This window comes from Penicillium cataractarum, assembly GCF_028827025.1.
Source record: "Penicillium cataractarum strain IBT 29864 chromosome Unknown utg000001l, whole genome shotgun sequence".
NCBI classification, from domain to species: Eukaryota; Fungi; Ascomycota; class Eurotiomycetes; order Eurotiales; family Aspergillaceae; genus Penicillium; species Penicillium cataractarum.
Window position 1 is genome coordinate 5,292,671 of NW_026622737.1, and position 21,033 is coordinate 5,313,703.

At 50.3% G+C, this 21,033-nt stretch overlaps 9 protein-coding genes across 9 annotated transcripts; 5 read left to right on the forward strand and 4 right to left on the reverse strand.

Moving 5' to 3' along the window:
* Positions 1-915: 915 nt before the first annotated feature.
* N7496_001874 (RAN-BRUMA GTP-binding nuclear protein RAN/TC4) lies at positions 916-1,470 on the reverse strand (the record flags this gene model as incomplete). The annotated part of the gene is made up of 3 exons (XM_056694805.1): positions 916-1,095; positions 1,170-1,307; positions 1,366-1,470. 3 exons carry the CDS (start codon positions 1,468-1,470, stop codon positions 916-918), a joined length of 423 nt encoding a protein of 140 aa, XP_056561534.1.
* A 3,481-nt stretch (positions 1,471-4,951) lies between these two features.
* N7496_001875 (sterol desaturase family protein) lies at positions 4,952-5,737 on the reverse strand (the record flags this gene model as incomplete). Its single annotated transcript, XM_056694806.1, has 1 exon — positions 4,952-5,737. One exon carries the CDS (start codon positions 5,735-5,737, stop codon positions 4,952-4,954), a length of 786 nt encoding a protein of 261 aa, XP_056561535.1.
* A 778-nt stretch (positions 5,738-6,515) lies between these two features.
* N7496_001876 (YbhB/YbcL family Raf kinase inhibitor-like protein) lies at positions 6,516-7,115 on the forward strand (the record flags this gene model as incomplete). The annotated part of the gene is made up of 1 exon (XM_056694807.1): positions 6,516-7,115. The coding sequence occupies one exon, from the start codon at positions 6,516-6,518 to the stop codon at positions 7,113-7,115; it is 600 nt and encodes a 199-aa protein (XP_056561536.1).
* Positions 7,116-7,466: 351 nt separating this feature from the next.
* Positions 7,467-8,951, reverse strand: N7496_001877 (uncharacterized protein; the record flags this gene model as incomplete). The annotated part of the gene is made up of 1 exon (XM_056694808.1): positions 7,467-8,951. The coding sequence occupies one exon, from the start codon at positions 8,949-8,951 to the stop codon at positions 7,467-7,469; it is 1,485 nt and encodes a 494-aa protein (XP_056561537.1).
* Positions 8,952-10,058: 1,107 nt separating this feature from the next.
* On the forward strand, positions 10,059-11,078 carry N7496_001878 (tyrosinase family protein; the record flags this gene model as incomplete). The annotated part of the gene is made up of 3 exons (XM_056694809.1): positions 10,059-10,125; positions 10,214-10,309; positions 10,396-11,078. 3 exons carry the CDS (start codon positions 10,059-10,061, stop codon positions 11,076-11,078), a joined length of 846 nt encoding a protein of 281 aa, XP_056561538.1.
* Positions 11,079-12,661: 1,583 nt separating this feature from the next.
* Positions 12,662-13,519, forward strand: N7496_001879 (putative GPI anchored cell wall protein (Dan4); the record flags this gene model as incomplete). Its single annotated transcript, XM_056694810.1, has 1 exon — positions 12,662-13,519. One exon carries the CDS (start codon positions 12,662-12,664, stop codon positions 13,517-13,519), a length of 858 nt encoding a protein of 285 aa, XP_056561539.1.
* Positions 13,520-14,205: 686 nt separating this feature from the next.
* pex4 (putative ubiquitin conjugating enzyme (UbcJ)) lies at positions 14,206-14,787 on the reverse strand (the record flags this gene model as incomplete). Its single annotated transcript, XM_056694811.1, has 2 exons — positions 14,206-14,543; positions 14,625-14,787. The coding sequence occupies 2 exons, from the start codon at positions 14,785-14,787 to the stop codon at positions 14,206-14,208; spliced, it is 501 nt and encodes a 166-aa protein (XP_056561540.1).
* Positions 14,788-15,098: 311 nt separating this feature from the next.
* Positions 15,099-16,421, forward strand: N7496_001881 (endonuclease III domain-containing protein; the record flags this gene model as incomplete). Its single annotated transcript, XM_056694812.1, has 1 exon — positions 15,099-16,421. One exon carries the CDS (start codon positions 15,099-15,101, stop codon positions 16,419-16,421), a length of 1,323 nt encoding a protein of 440 aa, XP_056561541.1.
* Positions 16,422-17,083: 662 nt separating this feature from the next.
* Positions 17,084-19,258, forward strand: N7496_001882 (putative DNA helicase; the record flags this gene model as incomplete). The annotated part of the gene is made up of 3 exons (XM_056694813.1): positions 17,084-17,640; positions 17,700-17,732; positions 17,785-19,258. The coding sequence occupies 3 exons, from the start codon at positions 17,084-17,086 to the stop codon at positions 19,256-19,258; spliced, it is 2,064 nt and encodes a 687-aa protein (XP_056561542.1).
* Between the last annotated feature and the right edge of the window lie 1,775 nt (positions 19,259-21,033).

Consider the following 21,033-nt stretch of genomic DNA (forward strand, 5'->3'; position numbering starts at 1 on the left):
TGATCATCGTTGCAGAGATAAGCAATGAAGATGGGGTAGCCTTGTCCCAGAGCTATACCTACCCCAACGGAAAGAATTGGGGTAGTCGATAAGGCTCGTCCATCAAGTTTTCTCTACGGAATGGACTAATGAACGTGCTCGGTTAACCTCCGCTGGTGATAAGGGACGGCATGACTACCCCAAGTAAGGCTGGAATCTTAAATGAGCCCTGGTTTCAATGGATACAATACACAGTTGTACCGACTTAGCCCCATGTATATACAATAGGGCTATGCTTTCATGTCGATAGAGCACCCCGGATTTGGGGTTGTGGTTGTACCCCAACACATATCATCGGAGGACCGCCAAGTAGATACACACTATTCTGTATAAAAGCGAGTCGTTGCGTTGTAGGCTTTTGATCTCACTTTGGAGAACAAGGGTGCCAAAGAATTGCAGGTGAGATATACCCCGCGTGGAGTTGGAAATATATCTAGCGTGGGTAAATATTCCATTCGCCGATTGGACTAGCATATGTGAGAAGGACCACGTTATCGGACAGAATGCCGACCTTCAGACCAAGTGGCCTAGAGTCTTAAGGCTAGCTTCGTACTTTTATCAAGGAAACCTATGACTGCAGTTTGACATTGAACGTATTCACTGGCCCACCAAATGTAATCGACCATCAACTTTGCTCTTCCCATGTGTACCCTGCTGCAGGTTAAAATTAAGTCTGATCATCACAAGTCAATGCCATCCCCATCTTCATCAAGAAAAGGCTCTTGCGCAGCCCTTTCCTTCTCCAGATGCCATTGAATCCCACGAGCCCTATTGATGGGTGGCGGGCAACAACTGAGCGCCACGGGTTGCTAGAACTAGGTTAGCACATATGTAAAGAACAACAACGGGCTAGAAGCCATACCAAGTCTGGAACTTCTAGTAGTTGCCGGAATATGTAAACCATGGCTCATCCAGATTTAAGTTGGTCTCGGCTGACGTGTCGTAGTACTCATGCTGAATTAACTCTGGCTTGCTGTAGGGACCTCCTTCAACTTTGTCGGCCTTGTTGCCGCACATTACGATAGGCAGGGAGTCGTGAGTGGCATCGTGCAGTTTCTCCGCAAAGGTAGAATGATTAGTTTAAATGTACTTGGGAGGGAGGAAGGACGCGTACGTTCCCACGATGCGACATGGTTCAAAGTTGACTCGTTGCACGCATCAGACAGAATGAAGGCCACGTCGGCGTGTTTCAGGGCGTCGTAGCTAGAGGCAGACAGCTCAGTGCTGTCGGGGATCTCCCATAAGGTCATGTCCAGATATCCAGCAGTCTAGATGTGCAGTCAGTATTTGGAGACAGCAACTGCTAACGTTGTGTGGATGGCTGACCGTGTTCCACGGGGGCGCGTGAGCCTGGACTTCCATGGTAGGATTATAGCCCTCGGGGAATTCGCCAGTCTGATGTTTTCGTTTGAAGCTGGTCTGACAAGGCATTAGCGAAGGGCAGTGCTGCAGGTCTTGTTTTTGTTACCTTGCCCACTCCGGCATTGCCGAGGAAGGCGATGTTGAACTTAATGACGAGTCAAAGTCATCATTGGGTGTGTACGGTATCAGCTGGGTTGTTGACAGTATCGGGTAGGCGGACTCGACGAGATAAGATCTAGATTTTATTTCGCAGACCGAATTTCCCAGAAAGAATATTGCCGGGGGTGTATGGGGCCAAATCCTGGAACGGCGCTGCATTAGGATTGTATGCGGTGGTAGATGAATTCGGGTGTTATCACCAACTTCCAGGTCTTCTAGGTAATCTCCCCCCTCATATGGCCTAGTTGGTTAGCCAGGTTTGCGCCACCTGGTTGGCCACTGGGTGTGCCCCTGTGAAGGAAAAAAATGAGGGGAAATATGGTTGACTGGTATCCGATGTCGAGCACAGCTCCACGGATGACCGGGCACACCCAAGGGGGGAGAGTGGGCGAGCGAGCTAATCCCCCTCGCTCGCCGATTTCTTCTTTTATTTTTATTTTTTTATTTAATAGATATATATCTTTTATATCTTCTATCCTATATCTAAAAAATAATATTTTAAAGGTATTATGGTCTTGTCGAGGGGGATTGGCTAGTGGGTGTAGTCCCGGAGGGTATGGACTTCGGCATCGTGGGATGGCGATGGAGCATTTCGGTGAAGCGTATAGGGAACTCGAAGGCCGGGGGTTCGATTCACGGGAGAGTGGATTCTTTTTATTTCAAAACATGTAGTACCTAGATTAAGCTCGCCATCATCGTACATACAAACTCGCACTTCACTATCAAATCAACCCAGGCTTCTGAACGATGACGAGATGGGGAATAGTGATGTCTACTTCATGGCCTTGACAACGATCAACAGTAGCAATTTTTGCCTTGTCTGCCTCCAAGCCTGGATTTTCCGCACGGAGTTTCCTCATTGCCTACCAGTAGAGCTTATGGTGAGCTGAGTAGAAGGTCAAAATGCATATTTCGTAAGCTTGATGCGTTTCTTGAGAAGGGAGGAACCGAGACGGGATCCTAAAAGCCGGGCTGCAGATCTTCGTTTCAGATTGCAGAACAGGATTCTTGAAGTGCGAGCCTGTGTAGGGACGGATCAGCTGTGCAGCGGTACAGAAATGGCTGCCAACAGCAGGACATTCTTCTGAAGTAAGACATCATGGGGACAGCCCAAACTGAGTGGGCCGGGCTCCTTTTAGCCAGTTGATAGTCGAGGAGCGTAACGACCAGGGATACGACAGCTTCAATATTTTCTTCGTCGTAGCTCGACACAATACGGTTCAATTACTGTTGACCTCTAGGGATGTCAATATCGACCGCGTTGGACTCTGCGTTGTTGATACAAGCCTGGTATACTGAGGCCATTGGGAATGAGTCGGTAAAAGCAAAAGACCGTCAGCTATAGTCGGAATGGTCATTCTTCCTTTGGCGCCAGGACAATCGGAGGTCAGCATGTTGTAAATGATCGCTTTCTAGACTCTGATTCGAGTATACCCATGAAGTAATGCCTGGAGCCCAAGGCCCCAATGCTACTTTCCATTTCTTGAATCTCCGCTCACTCTAGTGTGGCCACAGCCGTGCCCTCTTCATCCGGGGCTCCCGGTCCCTGGTCCTGGGCTTCTAACGGGACACATCTTCATATTGGGCTGCGATTTGTGGACTATCTTCGCACCATCTAGAGTAAGGACACCGACAGATCCATACTGCATTATATACGTCCGCTGAGTATATCTCAATAGTACCTGGTAGACCTGGCCGATTGCCTGAGTTTCGAGGTTGAAATTCTGGTGGCATCTTGGGTTTGGCAGGTGATTCGACGTCCTGCATATCGAAAATTGGTCCTGGGTGAGAGGCCATCTTTCTGTAGAGCCGGTAAGCATAAAGATGTTCTCCAGGGTGGTGTATGGCTTACTTGGAAGGAAGTGACAATCTCGTAGATAATCACAGCAGATGTTTCGTGTCTCCAGACAAAGAGTAGCCGCCGATATTTGTGGATGAGGATGCCTCGTAAGATAGGCCCGTGATTGGAGGCAGGTTTTAGGCAGAGCACGGCATAGGTAGAAGTTGTCTTCGAATTCGGCGACAGAAGAAGTTGGTGGAGATGAAGGTCGCACTACAGCTATATCGTGGCGGGTAAAACACGCGCTCTAGACAGTTTCTCCGGTGTGAAAGTCTACCGCACTCCTGGAGACAGAATGGTAAAAGGATGTATCCTTTCAAGAGCACCAGTCCAGCCATGCGTTGGTCGTACTTGTGTCTTAATTCCAGTATTGCGACTCTAGAAAAGAGAAAATATCAGTTGACGCAGCGAAACGCCTACGAAACGGGAACGAAAAGCCTGACCTGAGATGGTGTCGTCTTATTTTACAATCCATGACGGGAACGGTGGGCGCTGACGAGAGAATGAAAACCGGCGCAAAGGTTACGAACGGCATTGGCGGCTTTCGCCATCGATTCGGACTCGAAACTGGCCTCGTTCTCCTGCGAATATCGGAAGATGTGCTGGAGGGTCCAGACCTCCGCCGAAAATTCGCGAAGACGAACTTAATCTAAAGTTGAATCGCCAATCAGGTATTGTGCCTTTAACGGACTGCCAAATTTATGCATCGAAAAAGTTTCGTGAGTAATGCTAGATCGTGCACGCCTATACGCCAAGACTGCTCGTGCAAAGTATTAGCGCTGCGCAAAGCTTTCAAGAATTTTGATGTGGTACTTACCTGCAGCAGGTCTATGTAAGAGTCACTGAGCAGCATTCGATTGACCATAAGGGATACCATGATGATTCCTTCCAAGCAAGTGGAACCCTCAATCGAGTAGCTGCCGTATCAAGAGAGTGGGTTGCAAGGGATAACTGTATCAATGATAACTGCGAGATGTAAGGAATGGGGGTCGCGTCAAATGAAGGGCGGATTCTCCAAACACAAGGTTCGCAGAGAGATTGGAGAGTAGTTGATGAAGGAGACCATGCTTCTAAGCAGGAGACAAGGTGAAGCAGATCCGTGTACGTAGGAATCATTTGACAGACACTCCGTATCCCTCGAAACGAAAGATCGAGCTCTTTAAAGTTTCCAGGACCGATTACCTATACGGGCATGAAAAGAGACGTAAAATATAGTATATAGTAACATTTTCACAGCTGGCAGAATGTATTTATAAAATACCAGCTCAGAAGGTTTCTGCTTTAACCAACTCTATAAGATAATGCTGGAAAAGAGGACAGGCTGGTTGGGTGGCTGACAGAGGAAGGAAGGAGATATCAAGGGGAAGCTGCTGTTTTTATGACGCTCGCTACAAGCGGCGAAATGAGAACATCAAAGAGTATCTGACGGGAGACTCCATCATAACATAGAAGGGTATTTCCGAAGTGGAATTAGACACGAAGACACGCAAAATTGCCAGACTGTGGGGATCTGTTCAACAACGCCGAGACCTGATCGCAGCGGTCGCATGATTACTCGGAGTGTCGCTTCCCCAATTTGTTCGTTCCATGCACCCAATCAAGGAATCCAATTGACCCGTAATTGAGATTGAATTTCTCGTGATGAAGGTCATGCATCTTCGCCTTATTCCCGAAGAAATCGTACCCACTATGCACGGTTGCCGTATTAAACAACTCCCAGGCAAGGTACGCCCAGAACGTCAACACGTGGCTATGCAAAAGCTGCGGAGGCAGAGAGATCGGTAGTGCATTTGCGAAAATTTGCTCGATCGGATGCGCGAATTGGGCTGCTAGCGCGATGGGAGCTGTGAACTTGTGATGCTTTTTGTGGATGCGCCGGTACAGGTATGGGATGTGAAGAAGTCGATGGCTGTAGTAGAACATCGCTTCGCGGAGGACCAGACTTGCCGCAAAGTCACGAATGAATTCAAAGGCTGATGGTAGAGTTGTGGTGACACGGTAGGACGATCCCGATCCAGCTTTGCTACTGATGTAGATCAGGCTGATATGTAGCACGGACGACAGGATCTGGTTCTGGGTAACCACGATGAAACAGCGCACGATGTCACTGCGGGTGGGCTGTTTTGGGGCCGGCTGGATCTTGTGCTTCTGACTGAATTTGGGCGCGATCACATCTAGGAATAGATAAACGATCGAGGGTACCCAAAATGTCAGAACTTGAATAAGGAATGTGCCCACAAACTCGATTCGTTGCGCGGAGTAGGTGTCCACAATGCCAACCCAGAAGGCCGAGGCTTGTGCAAACAGGGGGCTAGCATAGTCACTGAACACCTCCATGGCTGTGGGCAGAGATGTATATTCAAGCTGCCAGTCAAGAAAACATCAAATTCGCGGCCGTCGGCGTGCGATAGCGGACAAGCGCGCGTTCTTCAGGGTCTTGAAATTCTTCAGGGTTCGACGTGAAACCTCGGTCGGTTCCCCCACAAAATGTCCGTGTCCCCGCATTCGATCGACCGTCGCTAGCCATCACCAATGATCGGTGGATCTCGGCTAGTGGCTAGGGTCTGCCATGTGATGGACATCCAGGGTTAGGTATTGTTGATACCCACCGTGGAGTATATTCAGAACTCAATCTTGAATCTCTCAAGAATGTTGTATAGATTTCTGGTCTTCATTGCCGTCGAATGAGCTTAAACAACACAGTCAGCCTCCCACTGTGGAAAGAAAACGCATGCCACGAACTAAGTTGGCCTTGATTCTGTGCCAGCTTGCCACGTCAGCAAAATGACAATTAAGACCGTATGGGATTGGCTCATCCGTGGAGTCTTCATTGGGGTTGATAAAGCGAAAGAAGAGAATTGGAAGGTGGCATGGAGATAAAGAGAGTCAAGGCTGGACTTGCAGGAGAATGCCGTAAACGGCCCGAGAACGGCCCGACCAGGCGCGCCAACACCAAACGACGACGAGCTCATCAGACGAACTTTTCTTGACATTTTTCAAGGAAGTTCCCACTCCTCAAGCGCATTTACCATCGCTGAGTACAACTCAAGGTATGCCACCAACCGCCCCTCGTGCAACTTGACCATCGTTCTAGAACCTCACTAACCACGCCAAGATGAACTACATCGAATACGGCATCAGCCGCATCTTTGCGAGCGCCAAGGGCCGCGACGCACGCCTATTCACCAAGGGCCCTGCATTCGCCCAGACCCCCGGTCCAACCCTCACACTCAAATGCATCGAGGTCGGTCCCTCCGGATCAAAATTACACATCGACCACTCCGCCGAAGGCATCGGCCGCTTCCCGACTCTGAGCTGGTCTGCCGCAACACCCGATGTCAAGGAGTACCTACTTATCAGCGAGGACCCGGATGCTCCTCTGCCCTCTCCAATCATTCACGGCATTTACTACGGTATCCCTGCCACTACGATGGGTGTGAGCGATGTGGACTTTGAGGTTGCAAAGGGCGAGTATACGCTCAAGGGTGGGTTTAAGTACGGCAAGAATCGTCGGGGAACGGTTTATATCCCGCCGCGTCCGCTGTTGGGGCATGGGCCGCATCGGTACTTTTTTACGCTTATTGCGCTCAGTCAGCCTGTTGATACGTCTAAGATGAGTCCCCTGCCGACTGTTGACGAGGTGGCTAAGGAGATTGAGGGGAAGGTAGTGGGTTGGGGTGAATGGGTTGGTTCGTATGAGAGGAAGTGGGAGTGAAGGCGCGCTGCTATCGATATGAAGGTCGCTCCAATGGCCAACGCACATTTAATTCAGGACAGGCGATACAGACGCATTGCTACACGTTGTTGCTATGATAATACCCAAGCTTAATAGGAACGCAATGATATTTCCACATATTTCTTGATGCACTTCAATTTTTTGACCGGATTTGCGGTTTCTTCTACTCCGTATACCTGATACTCACTTTGATGTTCGTGGTACACCCAAAGAACATACGATTCCTACAATTTGATATCTCTCTCTCTCATACATTACCTAGCCATAGGCTGGAACCTCACCTTGAGTATCAATCGAACGGGTGAATGGGCAGACTCACCTCGCGATAACTTACTCACCCCACATCATCTTTGGAGTAACTCCATAGCAGTTTTCCGATTTCTCCCAGACTTCCTCGCCCCCTTCTATCTGCCGAACCATTTCAACTGTGTCCTCGCTCATGTTCAAAGTCCCGGCCAAGTAATGCAGAGCTGTGTTACCCTCTACATCCTTTGCTCGAACATCAACACCGGCCCAATCAACCAAAATCCTGATTTTAGCCTGTTGTGCCAACTGTTCAACCACGGTCATGGGCGTTAACTTGTACCCCAAGCCTATCGCCTCTGCAGTGGAAAATTCGATATGTAGAGGACTCGGTAGACGATGGGGTTTCCATTTCGAATCTAGGGTGCGTGCACAGTGTATGCTCTTGGCAACGTGCGGATTGCGAGCCACGGTTTGAGTCGCCGTGAGAGGGAGGCAAGCTATATGAAGTAGCGTATGTCCTAGAGCAGTGGTTCCCGCAGCGTTGTACCCACCTGGAACACGAGTTGCGAGCCATAAAAGGATACCCGGATCGTGGTATGCAGTTGCAAAATGAAGGGCGTGGACGTTGAATATTGGTGTACGCAGGTTTGCATCCAGCTTGGGGTGGGACAGGAGATCCACTATACATCTCTGTACACCTGGGTCGCTGGGATTGCAACGAGCGATGGCGTAAGATAATGGCGGGAGAGCGACCGTCGGCGCTGCATACGGGCGGTAGTTGGGCGAATACCCACAAGTCGACAACAAGTGACGAAGCATAGACTGCTGGCCTGCGGCAATAGCCTCATGAACAGGCGACGATGTCGAGAGATAGGAAACAGACCACTCTGCATCATCGAGTTGAAATTGCTTCTCGTCCAGTGACACCTCCTTTACCCAGGCAGTCTCATCCGCTCCAGCTGCACGTAGCATATCAAGGCTCTCCACGTCACCTACCTGGGCTGCAACTTCCAGCGCAGTCAAAGCCTTCTCCATCTGCAATCGTTGACCGGGTACATTCGGTTCCGTCCAAAAACGGGGAAACCCATAACTCCGCTCGTCAAGCTCTGCCTGAGTCAACGGGCATAATTGGTGACTGATACCTTTTCGTCGAGCATTTGCAAGAACTATATCACGAGGCTTACACGAAGCAAAGCTCGTCACATCATCTCGAAAATGACGACCGCGAATCCACCGTACGGAATAGTCTGACATACAGATCCGATGTATGCCATCAGGGTTGGCCCCGGCAGCTAGAAGGAGACGGGCATTGTGTGGCAGATGGGCGCGGATAGCAGATTTGAGAGGCGACCGAAAGATATTGCATGCTGTTCCACTTATGGTAGCGCCCGGGCCAAGGCGCTCTAGCCGTGAGAGCTCCCGATAGGATAGATTTTCTTCTGCGCTGGCCTTTGCGTGATGGGCGAGAAGGGCTTCTAAGATCGCGGGGTTGGACTTGGCTGCTGCCCGTATTATGGGAGTGTCGTCGTCGCAAGAATCATCGAGATCATCGGCAGTGAGACGGTCCATCGCGCTATAGAAAGATAAGAAGAATTAACTCTCGATGCTTTTCTGGGAATCGCCCAGAAGAATGATGGTGTGAGAAGAGCCGCAAGGCGAGGATGAAGGATGAAAGTGGGGGTGAGGTGGGGAGATTCCTAAATGTCGCTTATCAAACGGTCAGATCTAATTCTCTTGGCACTCTATCACACGTCAGGTACATCTAATTGATCAGAAAGAATATCAAAGCTCAATAACCATCACTATAGAGCTAGTCAGCATTCAGTGTATAGTTCATATTCTTACGCTGCTATTTACATCCCGTTTTGGGATCCCAATCCAAGTCTCTAGACATTTAGCCAGCCAGCCGCACCGACCCATTACTTAGTCCCATGGGAAGCCCTGGCCGGTCAAAGCTCGACGATATCTTATCCAAGATACTAGGTAGGATATGGACCAAGATGCAGTGCTCTGTTTCACGATAATATCATGAATCTATCGAAAATCAGGGAATGGCTATGGATAATCATCGTCATCTATACTATACGCTCGTATCATCACCTATTCAACAGCTTACGCGCTACACAGAGCTGAAGAATATTGTCACGACTTCGGGATTGTCGAACTCGATCGATCTGAATTTTCAACTAGACTTGAATACTGAGACATATCAGTGTTCGCGTGCCCTTTTCTGGCTGGGTGGACAGGCAGTCCCTGGAATTTACCCTATACCAATGATAACATTATAGAGAGCTGAAAAGGCCACACGCGATGATTGCGGGGGTCGAAACTTGTATATATTGCTCATTAAGGAGAGACATTGTTTCATCTCAATCGTCATTGCAATAGCGAGGTCACAGGCACGGTGCTAGCAACGTTCATAGAACTATGTTTCTCTTGAAGTTCTTCTTGTCATGGCTATCGCTAGCAAGTACTGTGCTCTCGGTTCCACTGGACTCGAAACGGAAACTATGCGGGCTCCACAACATCGCTATTCGAAGGGAGTGGTGAGATATCTTCTCGCTATCGTATCCAAATTTGTATATTTCGTCATATCTGACCGTTGTCGAATCTCAAGGGGCGACATGTTACCAGCAGAGCGGATTGGGTATACCAACGCCGTCATATGTCTCATGCATGCACCGCCTCGACTTCCAACTGCAGAGTATCCAGGCGTGCGAAGCCGGTTCGATGATTTTGTTGCGTAAGATTTCACAAACTAAAACACAACCCCAATAGCGAATTCATAGTCATGATCTATGTAGAACCCATATCAACTACACACTGAACAGTCACTACAGTGGATTATTTCTCCCGTGGCATCGGCATTTTCTCTGGTTATTCGAAAAAGCTCTTCGGGATGAGTGCCGGTACAAGGGATATCTGCCGTAAGTCTTTACTTATAAAACTCTATAAATATACAAACACCCTCTCATCATCTCGGCCAGCTACTGGAACTGGCCACTCTGGTCAGGCAACCTCCATGAAAGCCCCCTCTTCGACGGCAGTGAGACATCTCTCTCCGGCGACGGTGAATACAACCCAGACGAACAAAGTTTATCAAGTGGTGCGGTGACCATATTTCGCGGTTCGGGCGGAGGCTGTGTCCGCCGCGGACCATTCAAAGACATAACCATCCACCTCGGACCCTTCCCACACAGTCTCTCCTCTCCAACCGATATCCCCGATCCGGGATTCGACTATAATCCGCGCTGTCTAAATCGGAGCCTTAATAATTTTGTTTCTACACATTTTACCAGCCAGACACAAGCCAACCGTCTCTTATCGGCGAGGGATATAGTCGACTTTCAAATGGTAATGGATCATTGGCCGGCAGCGCCCGAGGGGGTGTTAGGTCTACATGGTGGAGGGCATTTTAGTATTGGATCCACGATGCAAGATCTCTTTTCTTCGCCGCAAGATCCGGCGTTTATGCTTCATCATGCTATGATTGATCGATTGTGGGCGATCTGGCAGGCAGTGGATGAAGGGAAGAGGCGGTTTGCGGTTAATGGGACGAATCGGATTTTGAATCCGCCGTGGGCAGACCTTGTTACGTTGGATATGGAGATGGAGTTTGGGATTTTGGATGGGAATCGGCGTGTTGGTGAGGTCATGAGTCCAGTGGAGAAAGGGTTATGTTACACCTACACTTGACTCTGATCAGGGCAGGGCAGGGGAAACTGGAAAAGACTTGTTGTTTGACAGAGTTCATTAGATAGAGTTTTGATGCGGCCGGAAGTAATAGTAATTGGGAGGAAATGTAAACATGATCTCGGGTCCTTTTGCGAAAGAGATTGTTTCTTAACCATGGACATATCAGTAATTAATGGATAATGATTGGGTAAGGTATGACATTGTGTTCCCCATTGCTCTCCATTGAATACCGTTATTGGCGATAGGACTTCGGCAACAAGCGCCTGCGGGGTGTCGTGAGACACGAGGGGTTTGGTGACACTTCCATTGGATTTGATACATTCGTTGGAGGCCTGGTGCGTTGGCCAGTCAATACGAATGACTGCATGACGAGGAAGATGATGCAAGGCGATGCCAATGCGTGAGGAGAACAATGCTACAGCAATTGCCGGTTATAATTGCAACTAGAGTAAATAAATAAACATCCACGAGAGACATTACCACTATGTTGATGGTCTTGGGAAGGATACCCATGGATCAGCTAGGAACCCGTTTCACTTGCTTGTTATTTTCCCAGCGGGGAGAAAAGTATGACAACATGACTCCGAGTAACCGAACACGACGCCGAGTCGGAGTGGGCCTGCCTATTTTCAGCCCTGAGGGCGTGAGACCGAGTGATGGGTGGGGCTGCACTGCCTGCCTCGTTGGTGTACAGTGTTCGTTTGAATGGAGAATCATAATGGAGGCGTTGATTGGGCCAGTGTGGCAGAGGCTAGCGTCACGGAATGGCCGGGTCCTCGTGTTAGTCGATAGATGTGTACGTATTCTAGAGATGCTCTTGTAAAGACTACTAGAGAACAAGAGGGATTGACTATTTTTGTGGTGTGCTAGATGTATGAAAAGGGGTTCAGGGAGTAGTCCCGACCGGAATGTGTCAAGGATCATTTATGATTTCGCTAAATATGACTACCTACGGTAGATGGAAAGCTATCGTTTCTGGTCGATCCGATCGGCCGTCGATCCTCAAAGAGATTTTAATTCGTTCAGCCACACCGAGACCCGTTCATGAACGGTCGCTAAATATAATCCGAGGCTCCATTTCAGCCTCGTAACCTATCCAAGCTCTCTTCCATAGTCTCGAAAGAATTTATTCAAGCTATTCCAGAATCATGCAATAGATTAATCTATTCATCATCAAAATGCTAATTCTGTCCCCCGCGGTTGATCCAAGCTCCCAAGCTATCGAGTTTTAGGGATCGCTTCCACTAGTGTCTTCCTTCCAACTGGTAGTCGGCCTAAAACCGGGAAGCTGTCTGAGCTCATTGCGTTGCCTCATCCTCGTCTCCATAAGAGGATTTTTTTTTCCTTCTTCTTTCTCTTATCTTGTACCTCTGACCTGCATATTGCCCCATCTGCTCTTATTTCCATATCTTACCCCCCCCTCTCCTCTTTCTTTTCCTCCCCTGCTCCTCTTCCCTCCCCACCACCAAATCTCCAACTCTCTAAACCTTGCAAGCCGCATCCGGCTTGTAACAAATCGGTGGTGCCTCCACACTTCCAACCACACAACCATAAAATTGAAACTGAAATTGAAGTCGCCCACAATGCTGCGAATCAATTTCCTCCAGCTGGTCTTCGTATCACTCATGCTCATGTCTCTCGCCTTCGCGACGGAGCAGCCAGTGATCAACCATGCCGTGCACCGTGAGTCCCAGTCTCTCCAGGAGGTCCTGGCCGGTATCAACGTGAACTCCATTCACGAAGCCCTGCATGCCCTCTCTCGCAAATTCCAGGACGGCATTTTCCCGACTGACATGAGTGCCGCCGAGGCCCTGCAAGGTGATGACGATACGATCGCTAGCCTAGTCAGACTCGCCAAGCGGGATACCAATTCCACCGCTTCCTCTGAGCCTACTACCTCCGCGGATTCTACTACTTCGGTGCCCATCACCACGACTTCCTCCAGCAGTGAGGTTGTTACTACTACCACCGTGCAAACCACGACTTCAAAGTCGACCGCGGAGCCTACTTCGACGACGACTTCGAGCTCGTCTTCCAGTTCAAGCTCGACGACTACCACCGTGTCGTCTACTTCGTCTAGCACGACAAGCTCGTCTTCGTCTTCGAGTGTCCCTAGCACGACCTCGACTTCCTCGACGCAGTCTACTCTCACTACTACCACGAGCCATTCGTCTTCTTCCTCGACTACTTCTGCTCCCACTACCGACAGCTCTTATACTTCCACGTATAAGAGCACTACGACTTTGGCCGATGGCAGCCTGAGCACTATCACCTCGACAACTATCGTGCACGTCCACGCAACGGGCTCGTCCGATAGCTCGACCACCACTGGCTCTTCTCCAGGCCTGCAAACTGGTGCTGCGGCTATGACTACCGCCGGTCTTACCCGGGAGGTTGTCGCTATGGTCGGTGGCGCCGTCATGGTCGCCATGGCGCTGTGAGGAAAGTCTCGACCGTCCATCCAGCCTTGTCATTCAAAACCTCACCCATGCTTCATCTTCACAGTTGATGGCATTTTGTTTTATTTTACTTCCCTGCTTTATTTCGCATCCATCATCATGCAATCGCACCTTGCATCCATCCATTCCAGCGTTATCGACGACACTTCCAGTCATCACCTCACGATCCTTACGAGCTTTACACTCATGCCTCTCCTTTCTCAAACATTGTCTCTCTCCGGCGTTGATCATATCTGGACTCGGGTTAATCTGGGCTATCTTTCCAATTGTTTTACACGGGCAGCATTTAGCGTGCACTATCAAATTTGTGGTTTTAGAAGGTGTTTCTCATCTGCGAAAGACAAAATGCAGTGATCTTTCTAGTCTCGGCCTCGGCGGTCGACGAAAGATACTTTATTTCTTCCAGACTCAAATGCATGTCCATGCTGTCAATATGTAGACATAAAAATCATCGTATATAGTAACTCGCAATATATAAAGCTTCAGAATGTGCAGTGGGGTATGTATGCGCCACCAGGCGCGGCCGAAATTACTTGTCCACCAAAAGAACCAATCACCTCATATACCATGTCCTCGTAGATCCAATCAATCCGCTCTTCTCTTCGATGACCTTCCCAAATTCTTAAAATCCGAGAATATACCTCTCATTGTTCAAGGTGGTCTCGACATCATCGTCCCTGCGCCACACCACCCTGCCACCGCTCCTCGCCCGTCCAATACCGGACCACACTCTCCCACGCGGGTAAATCGCCATCCCGGAGAAGCGCCGCGACGTCCACGTTCAGCGGTGAGTCAGGCTGCGGATCCGTCAGGAGCTGGTGGATAGCGGTGAGCGTGGAGGAAAGCGTGTAGACGGGACTCCAGTGCTCCGTCGTGAGGAGAGTGAGACAGATCTCGCCGGTCGCGAAGGAGATGTTTGGGTGGGATATGCGAGTTGTGAAGTGGATTGTCGGTGGTGCGAGGGGGTAGTTTGACGGGATTGCGATTCGGAGGTGCCAGAGGCCGCCTGGTGAGATGTCGTTGCTTGTTAGGTATGTCCGACTAGGAGTGGGTTGGGCGGGTGGGTGAGGTTAAAGCGGCGCATTACCTTCGTAGGGTGTCCCGTTTACGCCCTTGAGGACGGCTTCCCAGCGGAGGAGGTCTTCGTCGTCGACTGGGCCGAGGTGGAGGAGGGCTTCATTGGGTGATTTGGCGTAGTCTTTTAGCTCGCGCAGCAAGCGCTGCGTGGTGTTGGTGGATGGTCCAGCCATTTTTCCGAGGAATGTGTTGGAGCGCGCAGGTGGAGGTATGAGGAATGTGGTGGTCAATGAGGATAGACAGTGTATACCACGTATCAGGGTGTGAGACGAGGAGGCGTAGTTGTGTAGAATGCGAAAGCAGACCCTCGGCGGGCAGGGAAGGTTGGAGAGGAAGGCACTGGGATCGTCGCCGAGGCTGGGGAATCGCGGGAATCGGCACTTTGCCCCAGACCGCATCCACGGGCCTGAATCCACATGTGAAATTTCCCGACCCCATCGCCTGCTTTCTACAATTGTCTCCAGCTATACGTGTGTGACTCGCGATGCGTACTTCTAGAGCATCCAAGGAGACCGCAAAGGTGCTCCAGGCGTTGTCGCCCCCTGCGCGACGCCAAACTCGCAGTTCAGCCCTCGGCACAGGGGCGCTCAGGGGTTTCGCCTACAATGCGGACTCGACCGAGAAAAGCGAGTTGATACCGACGATTGCTACGATTCCCGCGACTAGGAGCGATGACGAGTCTTCTCTTTCGTCTGCCGATACCGCGGACATCGAAGACCTCTTCGATGATTTCGAACCTCCCTCCAAGCGTCGGAAACCCAACGCCAACCCCAAGGTCCTATCAGCTTCCAATCGCACCCCTCGCAAGCCTCCCGTGAAGAAAGAGGAAGAGCCCGACGAGAAATCAACAACACCAGCCAAGAACCGACGCATGCCTGCTCGTAAAACTCGCGATGCCGATGGAGCAATTGTTGTCGAACCTCCGTCCAACTGGGAGACCATGTATAACATTGTGAAGAAGATGCGCGCGGACAATCCAACTGCGCCGGTGGATACAATGGGCTGTTCAGAGCTATATTGGCGGGCATCTTCTCCTCGAGATCGCCGCTTCCAAACTCTCATTGCGTTGATGCTTTCGTCTCAAACCAAGGACACCGTGACGGCCGTCGCAATGCAACGACTACACACGGAGCTCGGCGACGAACAACCAGACTTGGTCAACACGATCAAGAAAGAAGAACCCGAAACCACGGATGAAGTCAAAATCAAGCCTGATCCCGACGACGACCCCTCTACCACCCTCTCACTCCCAGAGAAAGACAGCACCCTAAATCTAGAAAACATCCTCGCCGTCTCACCCACGTACCTAAACTCGCTCATCGAAAAAGTCGGCTTCCACAACAACAAAACAAAATACATCAAAGCCGCCGCCCTAATCCTCCGCGACGAATACGCAGGTGACATCCCCTCCACACCAGAAGGCCTCATGAAACTCCCAGGCGTGGGTCCGAAGATGGCCTATCTCTGCATGAGCGCTGCTTGGGGTAAACACGAGGGAATCGGTGTCGACGTGCACGTCCACCGCATCACTAATTTGTGGGGGTGGCATAAGACTAAGACCCCCGAGGAGACGAGGATGGCGTTGCAGTCTTGGTTGCCCAGGGATAAGTGGCATGAGATTAATAAGTTGTTGGTTGGATTGGGACAGACGGCTTGTCAGCCGGTGAAGAGGCGTTGTGGGGAGTGTTATTTGGCTGGGACGAAGCTTTGTAAGAGTGAGATTAAGGGGTTGAGTCCGGTTAAGAGGGAGGTGATTAAGGGGAGTCCTGGGCTTGATGAGCCGAAGATTAAGATTGAGGCGGTATGAGAGATGAGCCGTTTGGGCTCGACTCCTTTTGTATAGTAGACAATGGCTGGTATAGTGGGTGGTTTGCTTGGCTATTTAATTGCTCTGTATATCAGACACTCGGCGCAAGGTCGGCGCAAGCTACTCGTCTAGTGTATTTCCTCGGGCCTCGACGCAAAATAAATTACTCTTGGAAGGTTTGATCGAGGTTTAAAAGGCATCCTACGATTTGGTGTCATGCTAGAAATAGCTTGTACGTTGTAATCCATTATGGTACTTTTCCGGGCATAGAGGCAGTTGCATATATCGCTGTTGATGTCGTCAGTAGTAGGTATACCGAATGGGTGAGTAGAGTAAATGCATATCCAGCTGCAGCGAACCTGATCATCAATCATGGAATACTGAAGATCAGTTTTTATACATTTGGTCAATCTATGAACGGTAAACTACAGACCTCTCATAGATCTCTGGCACGGTTCCTGAATGGTCGAGCCCAGCGATGGATCCCCGCGTGGGGCGGACATAGCTGCAGCTTCCAACTTTTATCCCCGAGAGCTTCACACCACACATATCGCAGCCAACGAAGCATCCCAGCGCAATTATTGACCAAAAACTTACCCATCCACACTCTACACGCGGGCTCTCACATATACCCAGCACCCTCATCCCCCCTGCTGGCCACCATGGCCCCACCAACACCCATCTCCATCCCCGCCTTCGCCGAAACACAGCTCCAACTCCTCCTACACGAGCACGAAGCCGAAGTCGCCTCCTCCTCACTCGCATCAACCGCCGCATCCGTATCCCCATCTACAAGACGAACCCTCCAAGCAACCGGCTACGCCCTAACGGGTCTTGTTCTATCACAATGCCGCACCGGTCTGGGCGGTCGTGTGGTGGGCGAGTTCACGCCCGATCCGGCTATTGCGTCGACGTCTAAAGCTCCGGATGGAGGGGACTTGAGGGGTTCGGATGGGCAGCCAAGATTGGGATCGCATGGGATGCGGGTTGGGGATGTGGTTCGTGTTAATGATGTCTCTGCGGGGTCGGGGAAGAAAGCGGGGAAGGAGAAGGAGAAGGGGAAGGATGGTGGGAAGGAGGTTAAGGGTGGTCCGGAGGGTGTTGTTACGAGGGTTAATGATAAGGCTATTTGGATTGCTTTTGGGCAGCAGGGTGGTGGGGGGAGGTCCAAGGAGGATGATGAGGCGATTGAGGAGTTGTGGGGGAAGAAGCTTTGGGCGTGAGTGGAAATGGGTGAGTGGTTAATTTGGTATGCATGAAGCTGATTTTCAATTGCAGGATTAAACTTGCGAATGATGTTACTTATAGACGGTATGTATCAGATAGCTCTTAGTATGTGGACAACAAAGCTGACAGGCTGAAGAATGAGGCAGACGATGGAGAAGATGGTCAAAATGACCGAAGGAGATCACTCGCATTTTATGCGCGTTGCTTTTGGCCATACCACTCCATTACAACCAGACTATGAGGTAACTGGGGATGTACAGTTTATCGATCCCTCGCTGAACGACTCACAAAAAGACGCCATTCGATTTGCATTGGCCGCGAAAGATATCGCTCTCATTCACGGTCCTCCGGGAACAGGCAAAACTCACACCCTGATCGAACTTATCATGCAGATGATCCAACGAAAGAAGCGGATCCTCGTCTGTGGGCCGTCAAATATCTCCGTGGACAACATTGTCGAGCGTCTTGCCCCAAACAAAGTACCCGTGGTGCGAATCGGTCATCCAGCCCGTTTACTCCCGTCAGTAATGGAGCATTCCCTTGAGGTCCTCACGCAGACTTCCGATGCAGCGAGTATCGTGAAAGATGTTCGCAAAGAAATGGATGAGAAGCAAGCCAGTATTCGCAAGACGAGGACTGGCCGTGAGCGACGGGCTATCTATGACGATCTCAAACTCCTACGAAAGGAGTTTCGGGAACGCGAGTCCAAGTGCGTCGATAACCTGGTTCGAGAGAGCAGCGTGGTTCTAGCAACCCTTCACGGTGCGGGAGGTCATCAATTGAAGAATCAAAAGTTCGATGTCGTGATCATCGACGAAGCTAGTCAAGCACTCGAGGCACAGTGCTGGATTTCACTGTTATCAGCTGAAAAAGTGGTGCTCGCCGGTGATCACTTGCAGTTACCCCCGACTGTGAAATCAGCAAACCTCAAAACTAAAGAGAAGAACGGCAAAGATTCCGAAAAGAGGGATGAGAGTGACGCCAAGAAGGAGATACTCAAGGGCGTTTCACTCGAGCGGACCCTGTTCGATCGTCTATTGGCGCTGCACGGGCCAGGGATCAAACGCATGTTGACGACCCAGTATCGGATGCACGAGAAGATCATGCGATTCCCATCGGACGAGCTCTACGAGTCTAGATTGATCGCCGCCGATTCAGTCAAAGATCGACTGCTTGCCGACCTGCCCTACGAAGTCGAGGGCACGGATGATACTCAGGAACCTCTCGTTTTCTGGGATACGCAAGGCGGTGATTTTCCCGAGAAGACTGAGGATGATGATATCGGCAAGAAAGAGGCCCTGCTTGGAGAGAGCAAGAGCAATGAAATGGAGGCCCTGGTGGTCGCTCGACACGTTGACAATTTGATCGCGGCTGGGGTGCGTCCCGAAAGCATCGCGGTGATCACCCCTTACAATGGCCAGTTAGCTCTTCTGTCTCAGATGCTCCGTGAGAAGTACCCCGGCCTAGAACTAGGCAGTGTCGACGGCTTCCAGGGTCGCGAAAAAGAGGCCGTGGTGGTTAGTCTGGTGCGAAGCAATGCGGAGCACGAAGTGGGTTTCCTCGGTGAGAAACGACGATTGAACGGTATGTTTTGGGATGTTTTCACATAATCGGCTTTCTTATTTCCTTATTTCCTCTTTTTCGCGCTACTTTTTGGGTCCCTTTTTTCTCTCCAGCATGAAACATTGGGCTCGGCTAACGGTGGCTATTTTGGGGGTGGGACACTAGTGGCCATGACACGCCCCAGACGGCATCTTTGCATCTGTGGGGACTCGGATACTATCAGTCGGTAAGTAAAGTTTTGTCCGTGCGTGCAATAGAAGCTTGAGGTTAATCGGGGGGTTTTTGTGCGTGACAGGGGGAGTAGTTTTCTTAAACATTGGATGGATTATTTGGAGGAGCATGCCGACTTGCGGTATCCTGACGCGGGGGATCTTCTTTGAGAGAGGGGGTGAAAGTGGTGATGACGAATTCAGAGCGAAAAAAGGCTTTGGTCTTTGATTAGACCGTGTCGATCTCGAGATCATCACGAATTGCACGATAACGAGTCAGTCCAGCCTGGTACAGGCATACAGGATATCGCAGGACCAAGACATGTCCGCCCCGTTTCCCCCGTAGTCTGCAGTAGTATACGGAGGACAGGGGTCCAGACTATGAAACTATAGTACATACAGTATCGTGCAAACTTGCGGAGTTGAGGCCCAAGACTGAACGGTACCGAGCCGTGTTGGCAGAGAGGGCTAACACTTCCTGGTGCAAGGAACTGTCTTGTTAAGTTGTTTCAACTCGCTGGGGACGATCACACGGCAGCGTCGGAGCTACGTTACTTGAATCGGGCATGCCGCGACAGTCCAACTCACCAGCCGTGAGCTGGTCAGATCCATCGTTCCTTGAACCGGATCGCAATGGCCAATGGTTGCTATGGTGGTCAGCAAGCTGAGAACGAACAACCACACGAGACAGTCCAACCAACGTGAATTTCAAAATGCACTCCCTGACAAGCCCAAAGCCTATTCCCCCCGCCTGACATTAGGCATAAAAGTGCTTTCCTCTGCCACGCTGCTTTATCCGATTAGCCTTTTAGTTAACACGGTCTGTGCGGCAGTTTGGAGAAATCCCGTTGGTGCCATGTGGTGTTTCAGACTGGGAACGAGGCACGATGCGATGCAACATCTCAGCCGAAGAATAAAAAAGAACGATCAATGACGAGACTATTCTCGGACGAATCCAGGTCCAGATCTAGCTTCTTTTTTTTTCTCCGTAAGCGGGGTCATCAGGGGTGGCAGCAGTTTCGGGAGATTCTGGATGGAGCTGGAAGCAGTTCAAAACGGCCGTTCAATCTACGGGGGTCCACTTAGTCTCGGCTTCGTGGATCCAGCACGGCAGTCATTGGGAAATGAGAACCCCCTTGATGATGTTTCTCGTTGGTTCGTTGAGTTGGCTTTTTACAGGACTGGGTTCCGATGAGCTATGCCCTATTGTATCTCTCTCCTTGGTTCTCATGCCTAATTGAGGTTGCATGGGTGGGAAGATCCGTTATCGTTCATAATTCTGGAGTCCCTAGGAGGCTAGACTTGTATTTAGTTAAGACTGCTTTCCCGCTTATACTCAACTGGGCCTGACTACTTTTGCGCTCGGTCCTCTCCAGAAGGAGTATCGGGTTGAGTTTGGGGGTTATCGACATAGTATAGGTCGGTATATATCATTGATGATCATTCTATCTCTTCTTACTAACAGTTCTTCTCCCGATCAGACTGTTCCTGATCATTCGGTTGTGGCGCGCAAAAGCAACCCGACCGTACAAACCAGTGTGGGGATTTTGATTTCAAATTCCAGATTTCATAGTTCCCGGTGCAGTTTAGCTTGGATTTGGTTTAGTGTGTGG